We start from the raw sequence: 21,795 nt of genomic DNA on the forward strand, positions 1-21,795 counted from the left end.
TAATGGTTAGAAAACAAAACAATACAAAAGTATGCCCCCAAATATACTTGAAACTTATACTTTTGATATTTATGGCAGTCAAGCTTTGATTTTAAATATCGAAGTTTCTCGATTGTGCTTCTGAACAATTTCCGGTGGTTCAAGTAAACGGGCGCAGGGCACACACCTGTCCCAACCGCTGGGTGCTATTCACTGTCACACTTACGGCTTTTTTCAAACGTAGCGGCAGTGCGCATGCGCCAGGCCGTGACGTGTCCACAGAGTGTCAGGCAGGGGATGTGAGAATGAGCGAGGACTCCGGGGATAAACCTGTCTGCTGAGGTGCGGAGGCTCGGAGCGACGCCGTGGAGGATTTAGCAACAGCTCGCAGTCGTAGGTGGAGGTTTGACTTAGTTACCGCTGCGCTTCAGCTCAGCAAAGTCTCTTCAACTCACTTTTATTTCCGCGACATTGACCGTTGAGCTAAGTCCGCTAGCCACAGTTGAGCTAACCACAGTCGGTAATCTGAGCTGAACAATAGCACGGTCACCGGGTTTAGCTAACATTAACATGTAATCGATGTGGCCGTTGCTCGCTAGCTTTTTAGCTTAGTTTAACCGTCCACCTCTCGTTAGCTTAGCGTGTAGCCCGGTGTCCAGTCCGTTAGCCGGCAGCAGGAGTGACAGGAGAGGAAGATGTCCCGGAGGAGACTGGACAGTCGCAGCGGACTCTCCGCAGGTCTGCTCGGAGAAACCCAGACCCCGATCAGCACGGAGCCCCTGGACAGTGTATATGAAGTCACCGGAGAGCTGGGGAGGTGAGGACAACATGTCTGACTGCTACTAAACACACAGGTTCAGAATCTGCACAAAGCCCAGAGGTTGTTAGCTATTATATTTACATTTATTAAGAGTAGGTGATATTAATTCAGATTGTTCATATACTACTACTTTGAATAATGGTTCCAATTGTGTTGCATTTCATTTCCAAGATTTCTCTTCTGGTTACTCACAACTATCAACTATGGAATCTGACAGTTTATGGGAAAGTCTCATCAGTAGATCAAGCGCAGCCTAAGTGTGTCATACACTTCCATTTACTGTATGGACAGTTGAATGTCATAAACTGAATACATAGATAGATAGTGCTTTCCATAAGCTGTCAACAAAAGCTTATCCTCTTACTCCAGTTTCACAAAAAAAGAGGTAAGATTGGATTGTTGATCGTTCAAAGTAATCCATTTTAAGATGTCACCTCACACTGTGTTCTGGGCTTTCTTCATAATCAGCCATGATAAATGTAAACATAGTTTCCTGATCCATTAGCAACCATGGGACTTATCATTTCCTAATTCACTGGTGGTATTGTTTTAGCAGCTTATAACACAACACAAAAGAGTGCTGTCCCATATCACAAAAGAAGGCAGATGATGTCGTAACAAATGCGTCTTGACTTAACAAGCCCAGGATTTCACTCTTGTGAATGTGAAGAAAATGTGTAATGAAGGATGCATTTACGGAAACCATATTGTTACATGTTAATAAATGAGGGTCAGTTTACCCTCACAAAGGCTAAAGATAGAGACAGTATTGAATCACTTTATAGATTTAGAGGACATGAGAGTTAAAACTGAATCATTTTCACATATGGACAACAGGAACACTTACAGGCAGCCTGAAGAATTCCTATCAGTGATCAAGGCAATCGTGTCCATTAATTAATAATTTATAGCAATATATACCCATGTTTATATTGTCTGTAATTGCTATGTTTGTTTAAATCACTGTATTAATGTTAGCTGCATGTGTGTTCTGGACTGTAAGACTTGTTACCAGCATAAACACGAGGGCCTCTCCGTGCCAGGGGACTGACTTGATCGTGCTACAGTAGACCTTTGTCATGTGTTTGGCACCATGTGTGAGCCATGGCAACAGCTGATGGTCAATGACCACATCCATGATCACATCAGTGGTGTGTTTGAAGTAATGTATCACACCCCAAGTACCGTACAACTTTCAAAACCGGAGGAAGGAAACAAGCACATGTGCAAACCAGACTTTAAAAAGGAGAAATGACACATGCCACTTCTGTGCGTGTGCGTGCGTGTGTGTGTGTGTGTGTGTGTGTGTGTGTGTGTGTGTGTGTGTGTGTGTGTGTGTGTGTGTGTGTGTGTGTGTGTGTGTGTGTGTGTGTGTGTGTGTGTGTGTGTGTGTGTGTGTGTGTGTGCGCGCGCGCGTGTGTGCATGTTTGTGTGTTGTCAAAACAGGAAGTTTTAAGGTTAATTGTTTGGCTGAAAATGTTTTAGTTCTACATTTTACTTTTTAACAAATGAGAAATTCAGATAAATAGATGCTTCCCTTTAACAGGAACATTTCGGTCTCACTGCATTTCCTTATTTCTTTGTGGGACCGCAACTCTAAACTATATTTACTATCAACATGTTGGTTGTTACCCTCACCTAGGAGGTTATGTTTTCACTCCTGTTTGTTTGTAAGCAAGATAACACACAAACTACTGGATGGATTAGCATGAATCTTGATTTTGTTGCAGATCCATTCTCTATTTCACTTTCTTTAAGATTAAACAATAGTTATTTTTTGGACATTTACACTGATATCCCTGGATATCCCTAATTAATGGATTAAGATAAAAAAAGAAAATCCAGAATATTAAGTGGACTTATTTTTTTATTTAAGTCCATTATTGGTGGAGGTATGTGCTCTACTGTTCCATTCTAGATTTAAATGGAATTGGTTTGGGACGACATGCATCAGTTAGCATTGACTGTATCAACATTGAATCCGATGTGTGAGTAATGTGAGAAGAGGTATGAACTACTAAAATGCTAGTAAATGGCTGGGCTGTGTATAGACTCGTAAAATGTGACTCACTGTCCTTTTTCCAACCCCAGCATGCAGAATGCAGTAATGATCAGTATGCCCATCCTTGTCAGGGTGTGAGTCTATAATCATTTTTGTTTTGTCATCAGAATTAGAAAATAATTTGGAATTTTTTCATGAAACTTCATGAAGAGAAAATATTAGGACTCCAGGGGTGGTATTGAATGCTAGAACTGCATAAATACAAGATTAGTAACGGTGATCGGTGGTGCCACAAGAGTAGGTTAGTTTAGTGCCATTGTTCTATTGTCTAAGAAAAGTCTTTCTGGGTCTATAACCTTCACAGCCATTGCTATTGGTGCTTAGTTGTTATTTTTAGACGAGTTTTGTTTTTCTTTTGTTGCTGTAATTGTAAGGCCTTGTGTCCACAAATAACTTACAACATCAGCTGGATGCCAGGTTTTTAGTGAGGATAACATAGATCTAGTTCTAATAAATATTTCTTTACTAACCTGCCAGCCTTATGTTTCTATCCCTATCCCTTTTATTTAAGAGCATGTTCTTTCAGTTTGAGAGCAGGACAGATTGTGCTCACACTGTTCACTTGCACTCAGATATGTTGTCGCTCTAACAGATGTGCTACATTCTAGCTGCAGCTCTAGTCCTCTTTCTCATGTTGCTTCTTTGCACATGTGAAATGTCTGCTCTTAGAGTTCTCATCTGATGTCGGATTTTTCTATTTGGTCTTGGATCTTATTGTGCTACAACTCTGTCTAAATACCCCGACCAATAGAATGCCAGGTGTAGTGATGACAAATGAAATTGTCCCACCCTCGTAGGTGTGTTAGCTTAGTTTCTGCAGGCCCAGATTAAAATGTATTATGTGTCAATTACACCATGCTGAGTCCTGTTAATAATTGTGTATAGTTGAATTGTTGCTTTTCAGGTTCATCAGCATGGGTGAATCATGACAGTTTAATCTAGCAGCCAGTAGCCACTTGTCTCTGCCCAGTCTTTAATATCATGAGCAATTACCCTGATTATCTCGACATAGTTTCAGTGTTAACACCAGGCCGTTCTGGAACACATTATTCATACAAAACAGTTTAATTTAGTATTAACTAAGGAACATTTCTTCCAGACAACCTTGTCTTCTCTCTACTACACTCACATACGAGAGATAGTAACCAGACAGCCACTTGTGATATTCTATGCCTAAACATATCGTTTTGTACTCCATATTGATCTAACACTTTTTCCTTGTCGATCTACTTACTAATTCCACAAATGTCTGTCTGTTTGTGGAACTCATATTTCACTAACCGCTCATCTTATTAGCTTCACACATGGCATGTGTATTCCACTATTAGTATTATTCTGGTGCGTTTTGGACACGTGATATGTTCAATATTAATAAAAGTGGAATAAACAAGTCAAGTCAAACAGCTCTCTGTAGCAGTCAATGGGGGCAGTGTGTCTTCAGTCTGTGGACTTAGTTGAACATGTCTTCTTCTATGTCCTTGGAGCAGCGGTCTGCAACTGGGGCAAACCGCTGGTCCAAATCGCTGCCATTTTGATGATATGATTATTTTTTTCACTATATCAAACTGAGACACAGACACACAGCATATTATCTGTCATGGCAACCACATTCATAGAATTGTTTATACCTGTTTGGCAATCTGTCCTCAATTTTAAAGCACAATGTTTGTGTTGTTGCTACAATGCTTTATATCAAGCTAAATTACAGAGCTTTTATTTTGAAAAGTTGTGAACTTGGGCACAAAGATTGTGTTGATTTTTGAACAGACCTCTGAAATAGCCAACATACAATGTATGAAAAAAACCAACAGTTTAGTAAATCATTTAAACTTAGATACAAGCTACATGTGAACAGTAATAACGCAAATTCAATAAAATCTTCATTGTAGATAAACCAGGTAGGATGAATGCAAGTTTTCACTCTGCACATTAGACTGTTTATATAAAGCTCTGCACACAACATCTAGCACTCCAGCAAGGTAAAAGTGACAATATATTGTAGAACTGTTTGAGGAGAACTCACCAATGACAAGGACTTACTCTAAAAGTGGAAAGCAAACAGCCCAATCCAAACAGGCAGTTTTTGAATGGCACTGCACTAGTACTTTTAAAATGATATAATGAAACTGATCTTTGTGTCTAATATGGTTCTACATTAATCATATGTCCACTCTCTCAGGGGGAAGTTTGCAGTGGTCAGGCGCTGTGTGGAGAAGGCCTCAGGCAAAGTGTTTGCTGCTAAATTCCTTCGGAAAAGGAGGAGAGGCCGCGACTGCCGGGCTGATGTCATTCACGAGATGGCCGTCCTGGAGATGGCCCGTAACAATGCTCGAGTGGTCAAACTGCTTGCTGCGTATGAGACGGATCACGACATCGTCTTAGTGCTGGAATAGTGAGTCCATAACCGAAGCAGTAACATTTTTTTTGTTTGAACATATGACACATACATAATTAATCTTCTATACCTAACACTGTTAACACTAGCTCAGTTGTTCTGACACAGCACAGTCCTGTAAATGCCTTTTTGAGGTCAAAGTTCTGTTTGTCCTGTGTCAAGGAGCTGCTACACGATCTGCCTTTTTATATAATACCAAATGGGTATTATATAGCACAGGTTTATTAACACATGTATAATAGGTGTGGAACTCTGAATGAAGATCACTGGACTGAACATTTGTCCTTCCTTGTGGCATATCATTCATCTAGCCTCTTTGTATCATCAAAACAGAAACTAGATGTAGGACCAAGATGGTAAAGTGGTTTTGTAACCACACCTTACTCAGAGCAAAGTCAGTGTGAACAATTGTAAGACAGTCTGGACAAGGAGAAATACCAACTGAGGCTTAAAAAACTTGAAATGTCATAAAGTCAGACAAGGAATTATTCTGAAGTAGGCTCTAGAGCATTACTACAGGTTAAGCAAGCTAATGTATCAAAGTCAGATGAACAAGTCTTTCTCTGTGTGTTTGGATGACACATTTACCCACAGCGAATAACAAGAACAGGCTGCTTTCTTGCTCAAAAATACTTAACCAGATGACCCTGTGACCACAGGTTAAACCACTAGGACATGAATACAGTATATTTATGCTTCTTTTTTCAAAAGGCAACCACATCTAAACTACATCAGATGCCACAAAATTGCTTTGTGATTTAATATACTTGGAAAGTTGAGTTTGTGTATTTACAACATATTTGTGTTTTCTCTTTGGCCAGTGCGGCAGGTGGAGAGATATTTGATCACTGTGTGTCTGAGGAGCTGCTGCCAGAGGTACAGATCACCAGACTGATCAGGCAAACACTGGAGGGAGTCCACCACCTCCACCAGAGAAACCTGGTGCACTTAGACCTCAAGGTTTGACGCACATGCACAGTATATAATGTACTGTATATGTCATGTATAACTTCTCCTGCATCATTGACACCTGGCTGTGAAACAAATGCCCTGTTACTGGCTGCAGTGCAGGTGATCTCCATGTTGGAAATGTTTACAATATAACTCTAAAGGGAATTTTATAAGAGTAGTTATTTCAACAACCTCATTCTCTTTTGTAGAAAATGAAGCAAACATGTATTAATTATGCTTTTACAGTGTCATATGGTCAATATATTTTCTAGACTTCAACAAACAGCCCTGTTAGAAATACTTACAGAAAATTCAGAGAACACCTCTCCGTTAGACTTACGGTCAAAGAGCAGTTGAGAACAAGTACAATTTTTTAAATAAGTTTGGTTCCCAAGCTAAAAGTACTTCTTATTTTACCACCACTTCTGCTTTTACAAGATGTGTTTCCTCTTTGTTTTTTCCCCCTCAGCCACAGAATATTCTCCTGACCAGCCTGTCCCCTCCAGGGGATATAAAGATCGTGGACTTTGGCCTGGCACGTAGATTGGGTGCGGTTGGAGAGCTCAGAGAGATTCTTGGCACACCTGAATATGTGGGTAAGGTGATTGTTCATAAAACAGGCTTTGATTACTCAAAGACACCAGACACGAGCAGACGTCACCAACGTAACCACGGTAGAGTTAGTAACACAGAGATAAAAGATAGATTAGATAGAAAAGGTTAAAGATAACTAATTTGCTTCATTAGCATTTCAATACATGTGCACATAGAGGCAGTGTCTGTAAATACAGTCCTACTGCCATACAGGAAATACTAGGTTTAATCCATTCACACAGACCTCGAGAATCCTTTTTAAAGAAGACAACAAGTTTCATGGAAGAGTCCACAAAACACTTTTGGAGTTTCAGGGGTAAACAGCGTTGCTGCCAAATCCAATACGATTGAAGTAAATGGCGACCACTTCTTCAAACAGAAAAAAACAACAGAAAAAACGCCTCCATCCTGTGGTGGCATCCAAGTGTCCGTAAGCCCAGACATTCAAATTCGACCCCCAAATGGCATCATTTTGCACCATGCTTTTAGTCTAAATGTCCACTGTTATCCTCCTCCTAGTTACTGCTGCAGTAACTGCAGCTATCGTGATTTCTCGCAATACTCGCAAGTTCTCGCGATGGTCTTGTTTCCCCCTTGGAGCGACTGGCCTTCAAAGCCTCTCCATACGACCTCGATGGGGTCGCATCCTCCACACCGCATACACTTGCCAGCCGCTCAGATTTGCCCGTTTCCTCTCAAAGGCTTCCTCCATCCAGTCTTTGCAGGGAACAGTCAACTCCAGCAGGACCAACTGCTTTGTTGTTTCAGAACGCAGAACCATGTCTGGTCTGAGCATGGTCACTGCGATGGGGTCTGGGAACTTGAGCTGTCTCCCTATGTCGACCTTCAGCTGCAATTCCCTTGCTGTAACCAGGAGCCCACCAGCCTGACATGGGTGCTGCTGTGGCTTCTCCCTAGCTTTAACAAAAATGAGGAATGAATTAATGGTGTTGTTGCTTAGTGGTGGAGATCCCTGAGCTGATGACCTCTGCGGTGGCTCTCAGTACCTGTTGGTGGCCTATTTTTAGTACATTAGATATTGATTATTGAAATGCCTTATTGTTATCACCATGACACTTGTGGTTTCCCATACCTTTACCATTGGCTTGTCTTTAATTCTCGTGAGCTTTGTGTTGTCCATTTTACTCAGCCAGCTCCTTCAATGAGTTAAATTAAATTCATGAAACAGAAGAATGATTCTAAAGATGCAACTAAAACAGCTGTAGTGTTTTAAAAAGAAAGAAGACAACATGAGGCAGGAAATGACACATTCTTGCAGTTTTCAACTGACGGCTGACTTTTTCTTTCCTGCAGCTCCAGAGATTCTGAATTATGAGCCAATCACAACAGCGACCGACCTGTGGTGAGTGCTGACTGAAATATCTTCACCAGCTCTTCATAATACATTGTGCTGATTTGAAAGAAAGTGTAATTTTATCTCTTGTGAAGGAGACAGTGATACTGCTACACACAGTTTTAACTCTGTTATCCAAACCAAATGATCTGTTCAGATTTGTTTTAATTGAGCTAATCCATTTCAGTGTAAATCCACAAACCACAAAGTAGTTCTGTGAAGATATAATTTTTATTAAATTTTTTCTGAATGATGATTGATGTTGTCTGCTGACTTGAGGTGCTCCAGCCTTTGTTTTGACTGTGCCCTTCATGCATGTTTTTGTCCGCAGGAGTGTGGGCGTTATAGCTTACATGCTGGTGACGGGTGAGTCGCCGTTTGTCGGCGACGACAAGCAGGAGACGTATCTGAACGTGTCCCAGGTGAACGTGGACTACAGCAGGGAGGCCTTTTCCAGGGTGTCTGAGCTGGCTGTGGACTTCATCCGCAAGCTGCTGGTCAAAACACCAGAGTGAGTAAACATGGCAACAGTGTCAGAGCCTCAAACTGCTGATGTGCTTGACGGATTGGTCATGGTGCACTCTAACCGTGATGTTGACACAACACCTTTCCTTTCCAACTCGCGCTTGAGGGGCAGCGATTAGGTGCAGTCTTATTCTAAATGCTAGGTGTCGCTGCTGAGAAAAATGCAACCACACTGATGGAAAAAGGCCAAGAAAAAACACAAACAAAAACAGTTTTGGCCCTGGCTTGTTTTCTCCAGGAGCACTTTTGCCTTGACAAACCGGTTGTGGAGGTTTCTCAATAGTTTCCTTCAAAATGCTTAGTCTTTACCAAAAGTCTATACAAAGTGTTTTACCAGCTGGTAATCTCTATGCTCCCTTATTATTGAGGCGTAATTTAGATGTCTGTAAATAGGGACCTTTTTGCAGACTCTTTTCTCCTGCATGTTGCTCTAGCCATGCTTGCCAAGTTATAAAGTTTGGAGGTAAACGACCATGCGCAGGTGTAAAGGATTCACACACCAGTGCAGCTTGCACATCCCACAGCCAATAAAGCTCAGATTTATATTTTTACACCTAAGAAATTAATTTTATGCACAAATACAATAAGATATTTTTTGTTAGTTATTAGCATCAATAATATACTTAACTAAAATGAGCAAATAACCGGCATATTAATGAAACCGATTGTCTGTAGGTCTTGATTGACTGAACTCTGTTACAGTGGTGCTTTCTAAGAGTGTTACATTGTGCTTTGACCACAGGGACCGGCCCAGTGCTGCAGAGTGTATGAGCCACCCGTGGTTGTGGCAGCTGTGTCTGAGCCCCGACCCCACCGCCGTCAGCCGCACCATCCGCGAGAGGACCTGTGGCACCAAGTGTGCAGCGCCATCCGAAGACAAGGAGAACTTCCTGGAGTCCCCACACTCGCATGCAAAGAGGTTTCGCTTTGACGAGGAACCATCCGCCCCTGGGGATGGTGACTTTTGAAAAAGTAAAATTGGAGGAATCGAAGGCGGGGGTGCCCACCTCTTCCTCTGAGTTTTTTAATTATTTTAAGCCCCCACACCAGCAGCCGTATGCTGCCCCCCACTCAAGAGTATTTAGGTTGTGTTCATATCTCACTAATTTGCAAAATTCCAAGATCAACCACTCAAACCAAAGATAACCAGCTATATTTTGAGATCTATCACTGATGCTGTTAAAAGTGAAAATGTACATGTCTATTAATGCAGTGTGTTTAACCTAAAGTATTTAATTCTTTTCATTCTTCAGATCTTTACTATTTTCAAGGGCTGCATGAGCCGGCTCTATGTTTATCTGTCCCTTTACTGATGAAGGCCAGTCATTCTAGGGAAATCTATGCAATACTTCTGTTGTATAGTTAAAACCTTTTTTAAAAACCTTTGAGAAGTTAACTGCACTCTGCCTTAAGGTGGGATGTGAAGTGTTCTTGTTCCAGCTATTGTTAGTGGCACTTGAGCAGAAATGTGTGATATAGAAAGAAGAACCTCTGCAGGCAGGAAGTGTGATCGTGTCCTCATTTGCATGTGGGTGCCGATGGACAGCAGTGTCATGGGAAATCAGGTTGAGTTTAAAAGACTCACACTGGCCACTGTCATTTTTTTGAGAAGACACTGCTGTCCATGTCACTCACTTCCCCGCAGCACTTCCACTTGAATAACAACCAGCAGAAGGACACAATCACACACAAGCATATGACATTCCTATTATGTTTGCCTTGTCCCCCGATGTTAAACTTTCATGTTCTCCATGTTTGCTCCAGATGAAGGGTTCAAATTAGCTCAGGGCTTCAGATACAACTCATTTTAATAACTGGAACCATAATGTAGCCCCCTTCCACAGAACCCGGAGACCTCCACATTCAGTCTTAATCTTGTATTCAGGTTAATCTGGTAGAAACAAATCATTGTACTGTTGGAATCATTCTTTATCCTCCCTCAGTAACATAAGGCTGCTCTGGCTCAATATAAAACTAATGAGTCATTCCCATGCCACGCCCAAACTTACTCGGATGATTTCCTCAGTAAGGCAGGAGAGAAACACGACTTCAGCACTTAGCTTCACGAGCACACGTTCAGAACTGATAAGCACAACAGGAGCTATTTCTGAAGGTTTGTCTGATTATGTGTCCTTGACAGGTTCATTGTCTTTGAATCCCTCACCAAAGCCATTCCGTCTGCTTACACGGCGTCAGCATTACAAGCTACTCTCGTCCCCCTGGGTCAGGTGATTTGTTCCTGGTGTTTTCATCTCAGGGCATGCTGCTCACTCTCTGCTCACTTTGTTTTCTTTTCCTAACATTATTCTTGTAGGCCTATGATAAAAAATAATAATAATTATTTATGTGTTGGACTTATATTTTTATGTAAATAATGTGCTCACATGTGTTTTAAGAAGGATTCTGGGGGGAGTCGAGTGGTTTTGAACGATTCTGGTGTTATTTAAAACAAGATGCTGTTGTGGTTACAGTATAATGACTCATAAATGTTGGACTGCAGCGAATTGGAAAGTTGAAAGTAAAGATTAGTTTTCAGGTGGTACTAGGAAGTAAGGAAGGATGAGTCAGGTGGTTTTAGTCAAAAGAAGGTGATGAAATATTTTGAGAAGTGCATGTCTTGAACGAAACATGTAATGGAGCAGTTTTTGACAAATGGGACATCAGAGTATTTCCCAAAATGTCGAACTGTTTGTTTTGATGTTGGCTTTTGAGATTTGTAGGCATGAAAGACTTGTAGGACTGATGCTATGTTTTAAAAAACGGAGATGGATGTTTGTCTCAAGAAGTGAAACAGACACACTGTATCACGTGAAATATGAGGCACTTACTTGGAAGTGGCTGCCAAAAGAGTAACTGTAATGTCATAATATTTAATGCTGTTCACTCACAGGAAGTGCCATCTTTTGTTCAAGTGATACTTGAATGAAAAAAAAACCATCCACCACCTCTATAGTGCAGCACCAGCAACTGTGATTGCTGTTAACCTCCAAACATTCCTCCTGTAGTTGCGAGGTGCCAAACGGAATAAGTCCATGTTGTATTTGTTTGTTGTTGTCACCAGCTGAGACAAAGGCCTTTGTGCGGGAGATGGGCGTCTCCAGCCACAGCCATGCTCTCATCTTCATGATGTCATCCTTTCAAACTGGAACACCACACTGTAAAATATGTTTTCTTCTCAATAAGATTCAACCTGAGTGAGCAGTTTCGACTCCAAACCAGCTTCATACTGTCAGACTATGGAAGCAGGAGATGCCACATTGTCTCTTTTTACACTGTATAAAGAAATAAGCTTGGATTTGACTTCATCTCAAGAGTGACATCTTTAAGTCTGGTCACATGTTTCTACCTAATACTGTATCTAGACGTGCAATAGCACCTTAAAAATCTCAATTCAGGCTGATTATGAAAGTTTCTCAAGTGTTTACTTTGAAAAGGAAACTTCCAAACTCAGTTGCACAGAAACGAATGAAGCTGCTTTTCCTGTTGCACCAGAGTCTGTAACAACCAGATGAAGTTGACAGATCTGCAGAGAGGATGGACTTGTTTTGCAATGCAGTGATGTCAGGGATCTCTCTGCAGGATGACGAAATGCGTGAACGGGTCGGACACAAGTGGCTCGTGTTTGCCGGAGTTTATCTGTCACTTGAACATGACTTATGCTGTGGTGTAGGTTTTTGTACAGCTATTGTACTGTTATTTCCAGCAGCTAGTCACCCGGTGGCCTCGGTGCCTGAGTGCTCATCGTGTGAACGGGAGGTGCTCAGCTGGTGGTCCTGAGCTACCACTGATGTCACCTAACACTTGTGTCTTTTCTGTAACTGCAGCCAGACTGAAGGTCACTGTAGACTTAAGTCAAACCAGCCACAAGCACAAGCAAATACATGTTTGAGATGTTTGTTTATTTTGCATTTTATATATATATTTTTAATGTATGAGCATTCTGATTGCATCTGAAATGACTAAAAGAAAAGACATAATCTGTGTTATATTCTGATCAACTGCAGGCTAATATGTAGGCATTGCAAAACAAACTGAAAAAGCTCATTAAAGATTGTAGAAAATATCTGATGTCGCATGTGGTCTTTTGTTCAATGAAAGAAAAAACATGTTTGGTTTTTCAGTTCTTTATTTCTCCACACTGCTGCCACCTGCTGATTCAACAGGGCTGAAGGCGTGATCCATGCTCTGTCACTGGTTAACCGTTAACGGGACAGAAGAGGACAGGGTGGCGTGGTGTCAATGTGCACCAGTCACCAAGCAGTTGGTTAGAAGCACAGTGTGTTCAGTTGGCTGTGCAGTAGATAAACAACCCAACGCTAACACACAGCAAGTAAACACAATGGAATGCCCTGAAGTTACATTCAGTGAAATGAGCTGCAGCCGTCAGCAAAGTGCAAAGATGCTACATAAGCTTACAGATACATACAGACTGGAAGACAACATACAAGTTAATACACATGCTGCCAACACTGACATAAGCAGCAGTCTCATCACATCTCAGACAACCAGCAAGTATGTGTCATTTTACATACAGCAATGTACATTACTATATGTATATTAACATTACTATGGGGAGCATGGTCAAATTATTTAATTCAAATTACTACATACCTTTCATCTATTAACTTGTGAATATATTTTGGCAAATGTTTACATCGTAAACATTAGTTTGTCTACTTCTAACCTTTTATTTATAAAGGTAATTTTGTATATTGTCAAAAATATAAAAATGTGTTATGAGGAAACAAATCTAATCAAAAGTAAATTGAGAAAATTAAAGTTGATAATATTTAGAAAAAAGTGACAAAACAAAAAGGTTTATCCTAAGGACGTCAGGTAATATGTCGAAGAATGTTGTCATAGGAGTTTTAAAGTTGACTCTTGAACACAGCAGTTGAGAAAATCTCACCTTGAGGTCCACATGATCATCAACTCGTTAACAAGACTCCACATCCTCCATTACTAAATGAACCTTGAGGGGAGATTGTGTCATTTGCTATTAGATCAGAGTAACAACAACAAGCTGATTTGTTTATGTTGGTAACTAAGCAACCTGACAATCAAACACAAAAGCTCTGACACATTCTTCCCACTGAGGGAATGACAGAACCAGTTTTAACGTTCTGACTGTACTTGGCTTCATCTATCGCCCAATGGTTGACTAGACAATCTAGAATCAGTGAAGACCAAACTAATGTGGTCTGAGGAAGACATGTTTAGCGTAATGGACATCTACATCAGCTTTCGAAGGCTGCATTACTTTTTTTACTTACTATTATTAATATGGATTAATACAAAAAAAAAAAAAAGCTTTTGGGAAAGCCCCTGAAAGAAGACAGTGAATTTTCCATTCCTCCAAGGTCTTCTAGCAGAGAGGGAGGAAGGCTACCTGATCATTCCACCTCAGATTGAGGGCATTAAGCAGCAGAAAGGAAACGTAACACACCAGCATCTGTCACATGCTCTTAAGTCTGAGCCCTGAAATCTCCAGAAGACTGAGGTAAAACCAGCCAACAAGACAAAGGCTGTAAGCTAACTATCTAAAGCGCTGTGTAAGTGTATGCATGTCCATCTATAGTTATGAGGGCCAATTTTGCCATACCATCATTGTGAGGACATTTTGTCTGCTCCTCGCATATAAAGACTTGGTTTTGGGGTATGGTTTAGAATTAGGTTTAGGTTAGGCATTTAGTTGTGATGGTTAAGGTTAGGGTAAGGGGCTAGGGAATGCATTCTGTCAATGAGTGTCCTCACAACTATAGAGAGACATGCATGTGTGTGTGTGTGTGTGCTCTTCATGTGCTCATGGCCACTCCGAACCACACTCAAAACTCCTGGATGACCCTGAAGTGGTTCTCGATGGAGGGCGGCTCTTCCTCAAAGTGCAGCTTCTTACTCGGACAGGCCCCGAACTGCTCCAGGGTTTTGATGAAGTGTCCATGCTCGCGGCCCACCCAGGCCCGCATTGGGTCGCACACCTCATAAGGGGTTACATGGGCGTGAATTGACACCCCACTGGCAGCGAGCTCCTTCAGCACCCGCTTGTCTGTCACCCAGGTCTCACTGCCCCCCGGGTGGCCACCGTCCAACCAGTACATGGCAGAGAGGCATTTAATGAAAGGGGACATCTGCGGGTCAGCGCGGGCCCCGCCCAGCTCGTACAACATCTGGTTCAGCACCACGCAGCCTTTGCTGAAGCCAACCAGCATCAGTGAAAACTCTGAGGGGATGCTATCAGCACCTCCTTGTGGCTGGAGGGGGTTTGGAAGGTTGGCTCGCTCCATGCCGTTGCTCAGTAGAGCCCTGGAAACAGAAACATTGATCAGATTCAGTGCAAGGAAACCATGCCAGCAGTACAGGCTGCAGTACATCCTAATGTTATAAAGCTCATGCAGATGTGTTGATACCTTCAGAGTCTATGGACATTTTGAGGCATCTACCTTTGACTATGTGTCTCTCAGACTATTTGCCACTTCTCTTTGACAGTACAGCTTTTTGAACTGTCGTGTTTTTTAGAACTTGACATCATCAGTAATTAGCATCAGAAAATTATACAGCAACTAATGTTGGGTACAAAACCTCGATACTTTGTTGGTACTATTTAAGATCAGTCTGTAAAAATACGTTTGAGTAACAAAAGCTGGCATCAAATGCAAGTTATTTTTCTTTATTCAAGAGCGTGGTCTTTCCTTTGGAGAGCAGGACTTATGGATTTCACATTCACATTTTGTTATGCTTTCAACAAAACCCTCACTCTAATAGCCCCTGCTTGTGCTTAGATTTGCTCTGCTTGTGCTCAAACTGTACTCTTGCACTCACACTGCTTCTGTATGTACCTGAACCGTCTGCAATGAGATTTCTATTCTGCACTTGGGGTATTTTGTGCAACAAGTCACAATACAGGGATCTTAAAGAAGAAAAGCTAATGCACCCACAATAAGGGTGGGACACAGAAGTCTATCCAAACACCAAAATATCTGAATGCAAGCATACAGTTTGAGCAGATGCAGAGGCAATTTGAGTGTGAGCACAGGGTTTTGAGTGAAAGAATGACAAAATCTGAGCATGAAATAAGTAAGTGCTGCTGCTAAACTGAAAGACCACTCTCTAAAAAAAACATACAAATGGACAGATTAAGGATCTTACACTAAAATGTTTGATTTAAATTGTTGCCAGTTGCAAAGTGAAATTATTCAATTGCTGTACAGCAGCTGGTGTTGAAGCATTTAATGAACATGTTTACGTTTGGAAGGGTATCAAACAAAATAGTGTTGGTACTACTTATTAAATTCATCATCTTGTTTCTATTGCTCAAAATGATCAGTGTGTCAGCATCTACAGTATATGGCAGCTATAAGATATAAGTAAATAACACAAGTAGGTCATGAAGCTGAATGTGTCTGTCAGCTTTAATACTCAACTGGTTCCTGGTATTAACTGATGTACTGTAAGGTGTGCATTATTTTGTATATATAAAAAGAGCATCATCCTCCTTGTTTCCAGTCTTTGAGCTAAGATAACTGACGGCTGGCTCCAGCTTCATATTTAAAGGGGACATAGCATGCAAATTCCACTTTGTTAGTGCTTCTACAGGTTAATGTGGGTATCTGGCATGTCTACCAACCCAAAAACTCTGGGGAAAAAAACACTCGCGCGTTTTGTTATAGTTCCTCTAAGTCAGAAACGTCATGCTTGAGCGACTCGATTGAGCTTCCTGGGTTTTGTGTCGTAACAAGGCACTGGAAGTCTCCCTACATGGTCTTGGCCCCCCCCCCACCCCCACACACACTCATTACGCCGGATTTACACTGGAGGCAGCGAGGCTGCGAGGCAGTTCCCAAGACTTCCGCAGTGTTCAGCACTACTGTAACACTGCGGAAGTCTTCCACACTGCTGGCTGTGTGGAAGACTTCCGCAGTGTTCAGCACTACTGTACGCCGGGTTACAGTAGTTACGCCGGGTTAACACCGGACGCGGAAGCGCCGCTGCGAGGCAGCGCAGCGCCGTTCTCAAGCGTGCAGCCGCCTGGCTGTTCACACGGGACGTGCATTTCTCCGCTGGTCAGCCCCATAGACTGTATATATAAGGTCAGCCCGTGATTCTGCTTTCTCCGCTTGTTGTTGTACCCGTTGAATGTCGGGGTTCGGGGGTAAATGATGGTCTTCATAGCCCCCCCCACCCCTCTCTTTCTCTCTCTGTCTGCTTGTGTGCTTGTAGTGGATGGGCAGAGGGGGACATTTAATTATGTGATTGGGAAAATTAAAACTCCAGGACAACAGAAGGGGAATACAAAGTATGGGATGCATATTTGATAATTTATATCATATAAAATATGTAATTTATATCGTTTAAAATCATGGGGGGAGAGGGGGGAGGGGGGAGCTGGCTCATTAGCATTTAAAGGAACAGGCACTCAAAACAGGTCACTCTGTGGAGGGCTGTTTTATACAGGGTAAAAAGGGTGCTGTTTTATATGATCCTTGTGGTATTTTGACCAAAGTATGTTACAGACATTTCATTAAGACCCCAAGGAACCATATCAACTTGTGGTAAAATGGGCATGCTATGTCCCCTTTAAAGAGAACCATTTTATCATATGACTCGGACCTTTCCAAATGAAAAGGACTATTTATTTTAAAATTATAGCATGTGGTGTCATCTGAGTCATGTAAATAAAATGAAGGCTTCTATTCAGCATAATAAACCTCTCATGTACACAATAATTACAGCACAGTTTAAGTGTAGTATTTTATAATGTGCTTACTGTATGTTCTAAAGCTAAATGTGTGAGAATGGAGCCTTTACGTCAGTTGTCTCTTCGTCAGCCTCTCTACCTAATGAGTGTATGAGCTGAAAGTGTCTTCACTTCAAACAGGCTAATCTCATCATGTAAAATAGAATCCAGCAGACATGAGCAGAAAACAAGGCCAAAAACCTGAGCTGTCGAAACGCTCCAAAGTCAGGTGAGTACTCTGGTGCCCCGAACATGTTGCTCTCCACAAAGTTGCGGTAGCAGCTGAACTTGTGGAGATACATGCGTGAGGCTCTGACCACCCAAACGTGTTGGTCGGGGAAACGTCTGCCCAGAGTGAAGGCCACCTGCTCCAGACTCCAGGAGAGCCACTGAGCTCCCTCAGGCTGCACGGCCATCTCCTCCTGGAAGTTCTGCACAAACAACACACACACAAATAGACTGTTAAAATCTAAATACATGTTTTACCTGCACATACTGGATTAACGCAGAAAATAGGATATGTTCATGTAGCCATCATTCTGCATTTGCTTGTGTCTAAATATAATCAGCTAATCCTCCAGTCTGTCTAAAATTAGTTTGTTAGCACAGATCTTACACAGCTTCACACGATGCAATGAGGGCATGTTGTATAACTTAACTCTTGCTGGGGAGGAGATGGATTTGCAGTGGCCATGTCAATGGGCCTTTAAACACTTAAAACCTTAAGACAGGACACCCACATATTTATTTCTCCATGAAAATATCATACGAGTCAAAGATATTCGCAAAATGTTGTTTAACAAATGTCGTTTTCTATCTGTGACCAAAAGAAACCACTGCTGGTCACAGCCGTGGTGAGTCTGACCTTTGGTCCACCTAATTAGTTCCATCAGCAGCTTCTTCTCAGTGTGCTGTCACACTGTCGGTGTGTGGTCCAGAACACAGAGGCTTCATTCTTTTTATTTACATGGAAACGTCGCGGTGATGGCGTCCAGCGCATATGAGCATCTCCTGGGAAATACCAGCACACTGTGGGAATATTAACACTTGTGGAGAAAGTTGCCTAATGAATTACAGATGAGGACAGTGAACAGAGGAACTGGACACTTGAAAAGACAGAATTAATGAAGGAGGCTCTTTAACTCGCTAGATAATTAGAAAAGAAAGACAAGTGTGATGCCTGAGCTTCTGTCACTCATCTAAACACATGCACTCGATGAGTAAGAACTCTTCAACTTCCTAAAAAATTTAAACAAAGGATATCTGACACGGCTTTGCACAATCCAAAAGCCGCAGCCATCACAAGGCTGGCACACAACTGCACACATGTTCAGAAACACCCCTCCTCTTTACTGATAGCAGTTTCTCCATACGCCTTTCTTTTTTTTATTATGATGTTTCATTCTGAAAAGATAATTCTTCAGGACACCTTAAACAGTAAAGTAGTTTGTCATTGATGAAAAGAAAATCATCGACCTCCTCTGGAGGACATGATATGAACACTGTTGGTGGCTATAGCGCACCAATGCCTAGAAGTTCAATGTGCATCTTAATGTTATGCAGAAGTGCAGCATCTGCATCTAGACTGCAAAAATAAAGAGGATTCACAAGAGTTTCCATTCACTGCTGATCTGAACCTGAGCCGATGAAAACCTGTGACTACTGCACTCATTTGACCCAGGAGTGAATGCTGATTGTATCCACTCCCACTGCAGACACAAGCCAGATGTTATCTGGTATAAGTGGATTTTTTGACCAGTGGAAAAGGGGATTATTGGATGGGACAAAGTCAAAGTACACTTTAAATACATTTTCTCAAAGATGGTTTATGTCATTTTAGGTAGTTGTTATCACACTTATGGGTATTCAAGTGTTAATTTTTCTAACAAGTTTGGTTTTAATTAGTTATAAATGCAATAAAAACAGGGTGAAACATCATGATTGACAGCTGAGACACTCTGTTGTCTAATAAATAATGTTCTTAATGCAGTGAATAGGTACAGCGTATGACCGATTCCTGATTTTCATGGTGTTGGTGTGTTATTCACACATTTGATTCACTCAACATCTTTGTGTTGCACAATATCTGAATGGATATATAGTCTTTTGATACTCACTATAGTGTCACTTTAGTGTGCAATGTGTAACTGTCAAATATTGTGTGATTCTAAACCATAAACCCCTTAAACTGTGGTATTCTGCGTATTGAAGTCTTGTTCATTTTGAGCTCTACTCAGATAAAAACAGTGATAGTTTTAGCTCTTACCTAAAAATGAATGACTTTCAAAACACTGTTCGAGCCCACAGCCAAATACACAAACTGGAATATCTGCAGTGACAGCACGGATCACAATGCACCCATGGGCCCACAGGTCGTCATTGTATGTTCCTGATGCGCAGTATATGCTGTGTGATAGGATTTGATTTGGTGATGAGAGAAGTGCTGCTTTCAGTGAAATGCTTTGACTTCATCACTAAGCTCTAAACAGACTTTAATGAACATCCATGTGAATAAACTTCACTTGATATCAAACGTCGCTGAAAGCCGTCCAGTGCTACAGGGTCAGATATCTGCCCTCACATGGGGAAGTCCTCTCTCAGATTTGTGTCCTAAAGTTACAGCAGACTCATTACTCTCCCAGTGAGAGGAAAACAAACCCATTATAAACACAAGCCCAACAGTGCTTCCCCACTTACTGCCTACATTTAAGTGCAGGTCATTGTTCCCTGAGCTGGGTTCTTATGAAGCAATGAAACAAAAAACATCACTTCCTCTGCTGATAATCTTTAACAGTAACATGTGACACCAATTAGTTGTCACATGCTTTGTAAAACCCATTATAACTTAACATGTGCAAGATACGCATCAGTTGTCCAATAAGGGTCTTATCTATTTACTGGTCATTTACAGTACGTGAGCACAGAACACAGTTTAGTGTTTATGGTCTTTACAATCAGTCTGTAAAAAACAAAAATCCAGTTTGAACTTGAATCAGCTGTTATCTCACAGGTAGTACTGGAGCTGTGCAGAAACAATCACCTCTGACAAGAGTTTACTGGTTTGTCTCAGGTTCTCTGTGGACATCCGTGAATATCAACCAATCAAATTATATTTGTATAGCCCATATTATCAAATCACAATTTGCCTAATGGGGCTCAACGATTAGCGACTTCCTCTGCCCTGACCCTCAACAAGAGAGATGGGAAACTGCAGAAATAACCTCAGAGAGAGGCGAAAGTGTGGGAATAAAGATGATCGAATCATTGTTGTGACTTTGAAGTGATTGAAAGCACCAATGATCGTGTGTCTGCGGAACCTCACCCCCCGGGATGACTTTAGATCCCTCCTCTATCCCACTCACCTGTATATCTCCGTGGAAGAACACAACATGCCCGCTGCTCTTCCCCTCTGGTTCGGGCTCCCCCAGGCTGTGTGTGTGAGGCCGCAGCAGCAGCAGGTCGTTCACTCGGCTCGGGGAGGCTCCGGGCACCGCAGGCAGCCTCTGCAGCGGGCTCCCGGAGCACGCATCTCGGCTGGCCGCTGCTCGCAGCCCCGGAGGCTCGGAGGATGTCGCTGCTACAGAGGCCATTGCGTTGGCCACAGTTGACAGAGTAACACGCACCGCAGCTGCTCGGGATGAAAGCATGGACGCTCAAATAAACTGGAAACGATTTATTTCTCACCGCAGTCGCTCCATGTTGCTGCTGCTGGACGCTAGCGTGTTAACTACCGATAGCTGTTGTTTGCTAGCGCCGCAGCATCACGTTAACTGCAGCTAACATCAGAGCACGGCCCAGGGGCCCCGTCAAGAGGCTAAACCCACAGTATGTCGCGTTACACGCCGTCTTCTACCCGTTGTCTGTCTCCAGCGGGGACAGTTTGACACCGTAAACATACAGAGTTTGTCTCATGATGACAGTGTTTACTGTTTCTTGTCCACGCAGAGGCGCTGTTTGTCTAAACTCGAGCACAGAAGCTGCTTAGCACTGGTGCGCATGTCTGTTCTGCTCCACAGACACCGGCGCGTAGAGAGGATACACTTCTTTGTACTTCCGTGTTCGGCAACCACACCATTTCCGTTCAGACAGAGGCAAGGCAGTTTTATTTATAAAGCACATTTCATACACAGAGGTAGATTCAAGTTGCTTTGCCGGGACATGTAAGAACACCAGAGAAATAACAAATCAAAATAAGTCAATTCAAAATGTAGAAAGCACAGTTTAAAACAAATTTAAAAATAAAATAAGTAAATATACAATTTTAAAGTTGAAGGCCAAAAAAAACCCATATATGGTAGATAGACAGAAACGTGTAAAAACATAAAATACAATTATACAATAAATTTTTTTTAGTTAAAGTCAGTTTTCAATCTGGTTTTAA

At 41.8% G+C, this 21,795-nt stretch overlaps 2 protein-coding genes across 2 annotated transcripts; one reads left to right on the forward strand and one right to left on the reverse strand.

Moving 5' to 3' along the window:
- The first annotated feature begins 224 nt into the window (after positions 1 to 224).
- stk17b (serine/threonine kinase 17b (apoptosis-inducing)) lies at positions 225 to 11,614 on the forward strand. The gene is made up of 7 exons (XM_034574685.1): positions 225 to 796; positions 5,041 to 5,253; positions 6,078 to 6,216; positions 6,677 to 6,803; positions 8,116 to 8,164; positions 8,487 to 8,666; positions 9,423 to 11,614. The coding sequence occupies exons 1-7, from the start codon at positions 675 to 677 to the stop codon at positions 9,646 to 9,648; spliced, it is 1,056 nt and encodes a 351-aa protein (XP_034430576.1). The 5' UTR covers positions 225 to 674; the 3' UTR covers positions 9,649 to 11,614.
- A 1,187-nt stretch (positions 11,615 to 12,801) lies between these two features.
- On the reverse strand, positions 12,802 to 21,426 carry c21h2orf69 (chromosome 21 C2orf69 homolog). Its single transcript, XM_034574686.1, has 3 exons — positions 20,777 to 21,426; positions 17,616 to 17,845; positions 12,802 to 14,983 (listed from the first exon to the last, which is right to left on the reverse strand). Exons 1-3 carry the CDS (start codon positions 21,059 to 21,061, stop codon positions 14,506 to 14,508), a joined length of 993 nt encoding a protein of 330 aa, XP_034430577.1. The 5' UTR covers positions 21,062 to 21,426; the 3' UTR covers positions 12,802 to 14,505.
- Positions 21,427 to 21,795: the final 369 nt, after the last annotated feature.

This window comes from Hippoglossus hippoglossus, chromosome 21 (assembly GCF_009819705.1).
Source record: "Hippoglossus hippoglossus isolate fHipHip1 chromosome 21, fHipHip1.pri, whole genome shotgun sequence".
NCBI lineage: Eukaryota > Metazoa > Chordata > Actinopteri > Pleuronectiformes > Pleuronectidae > Hippoglossus > Hippoglossus hippoglossus.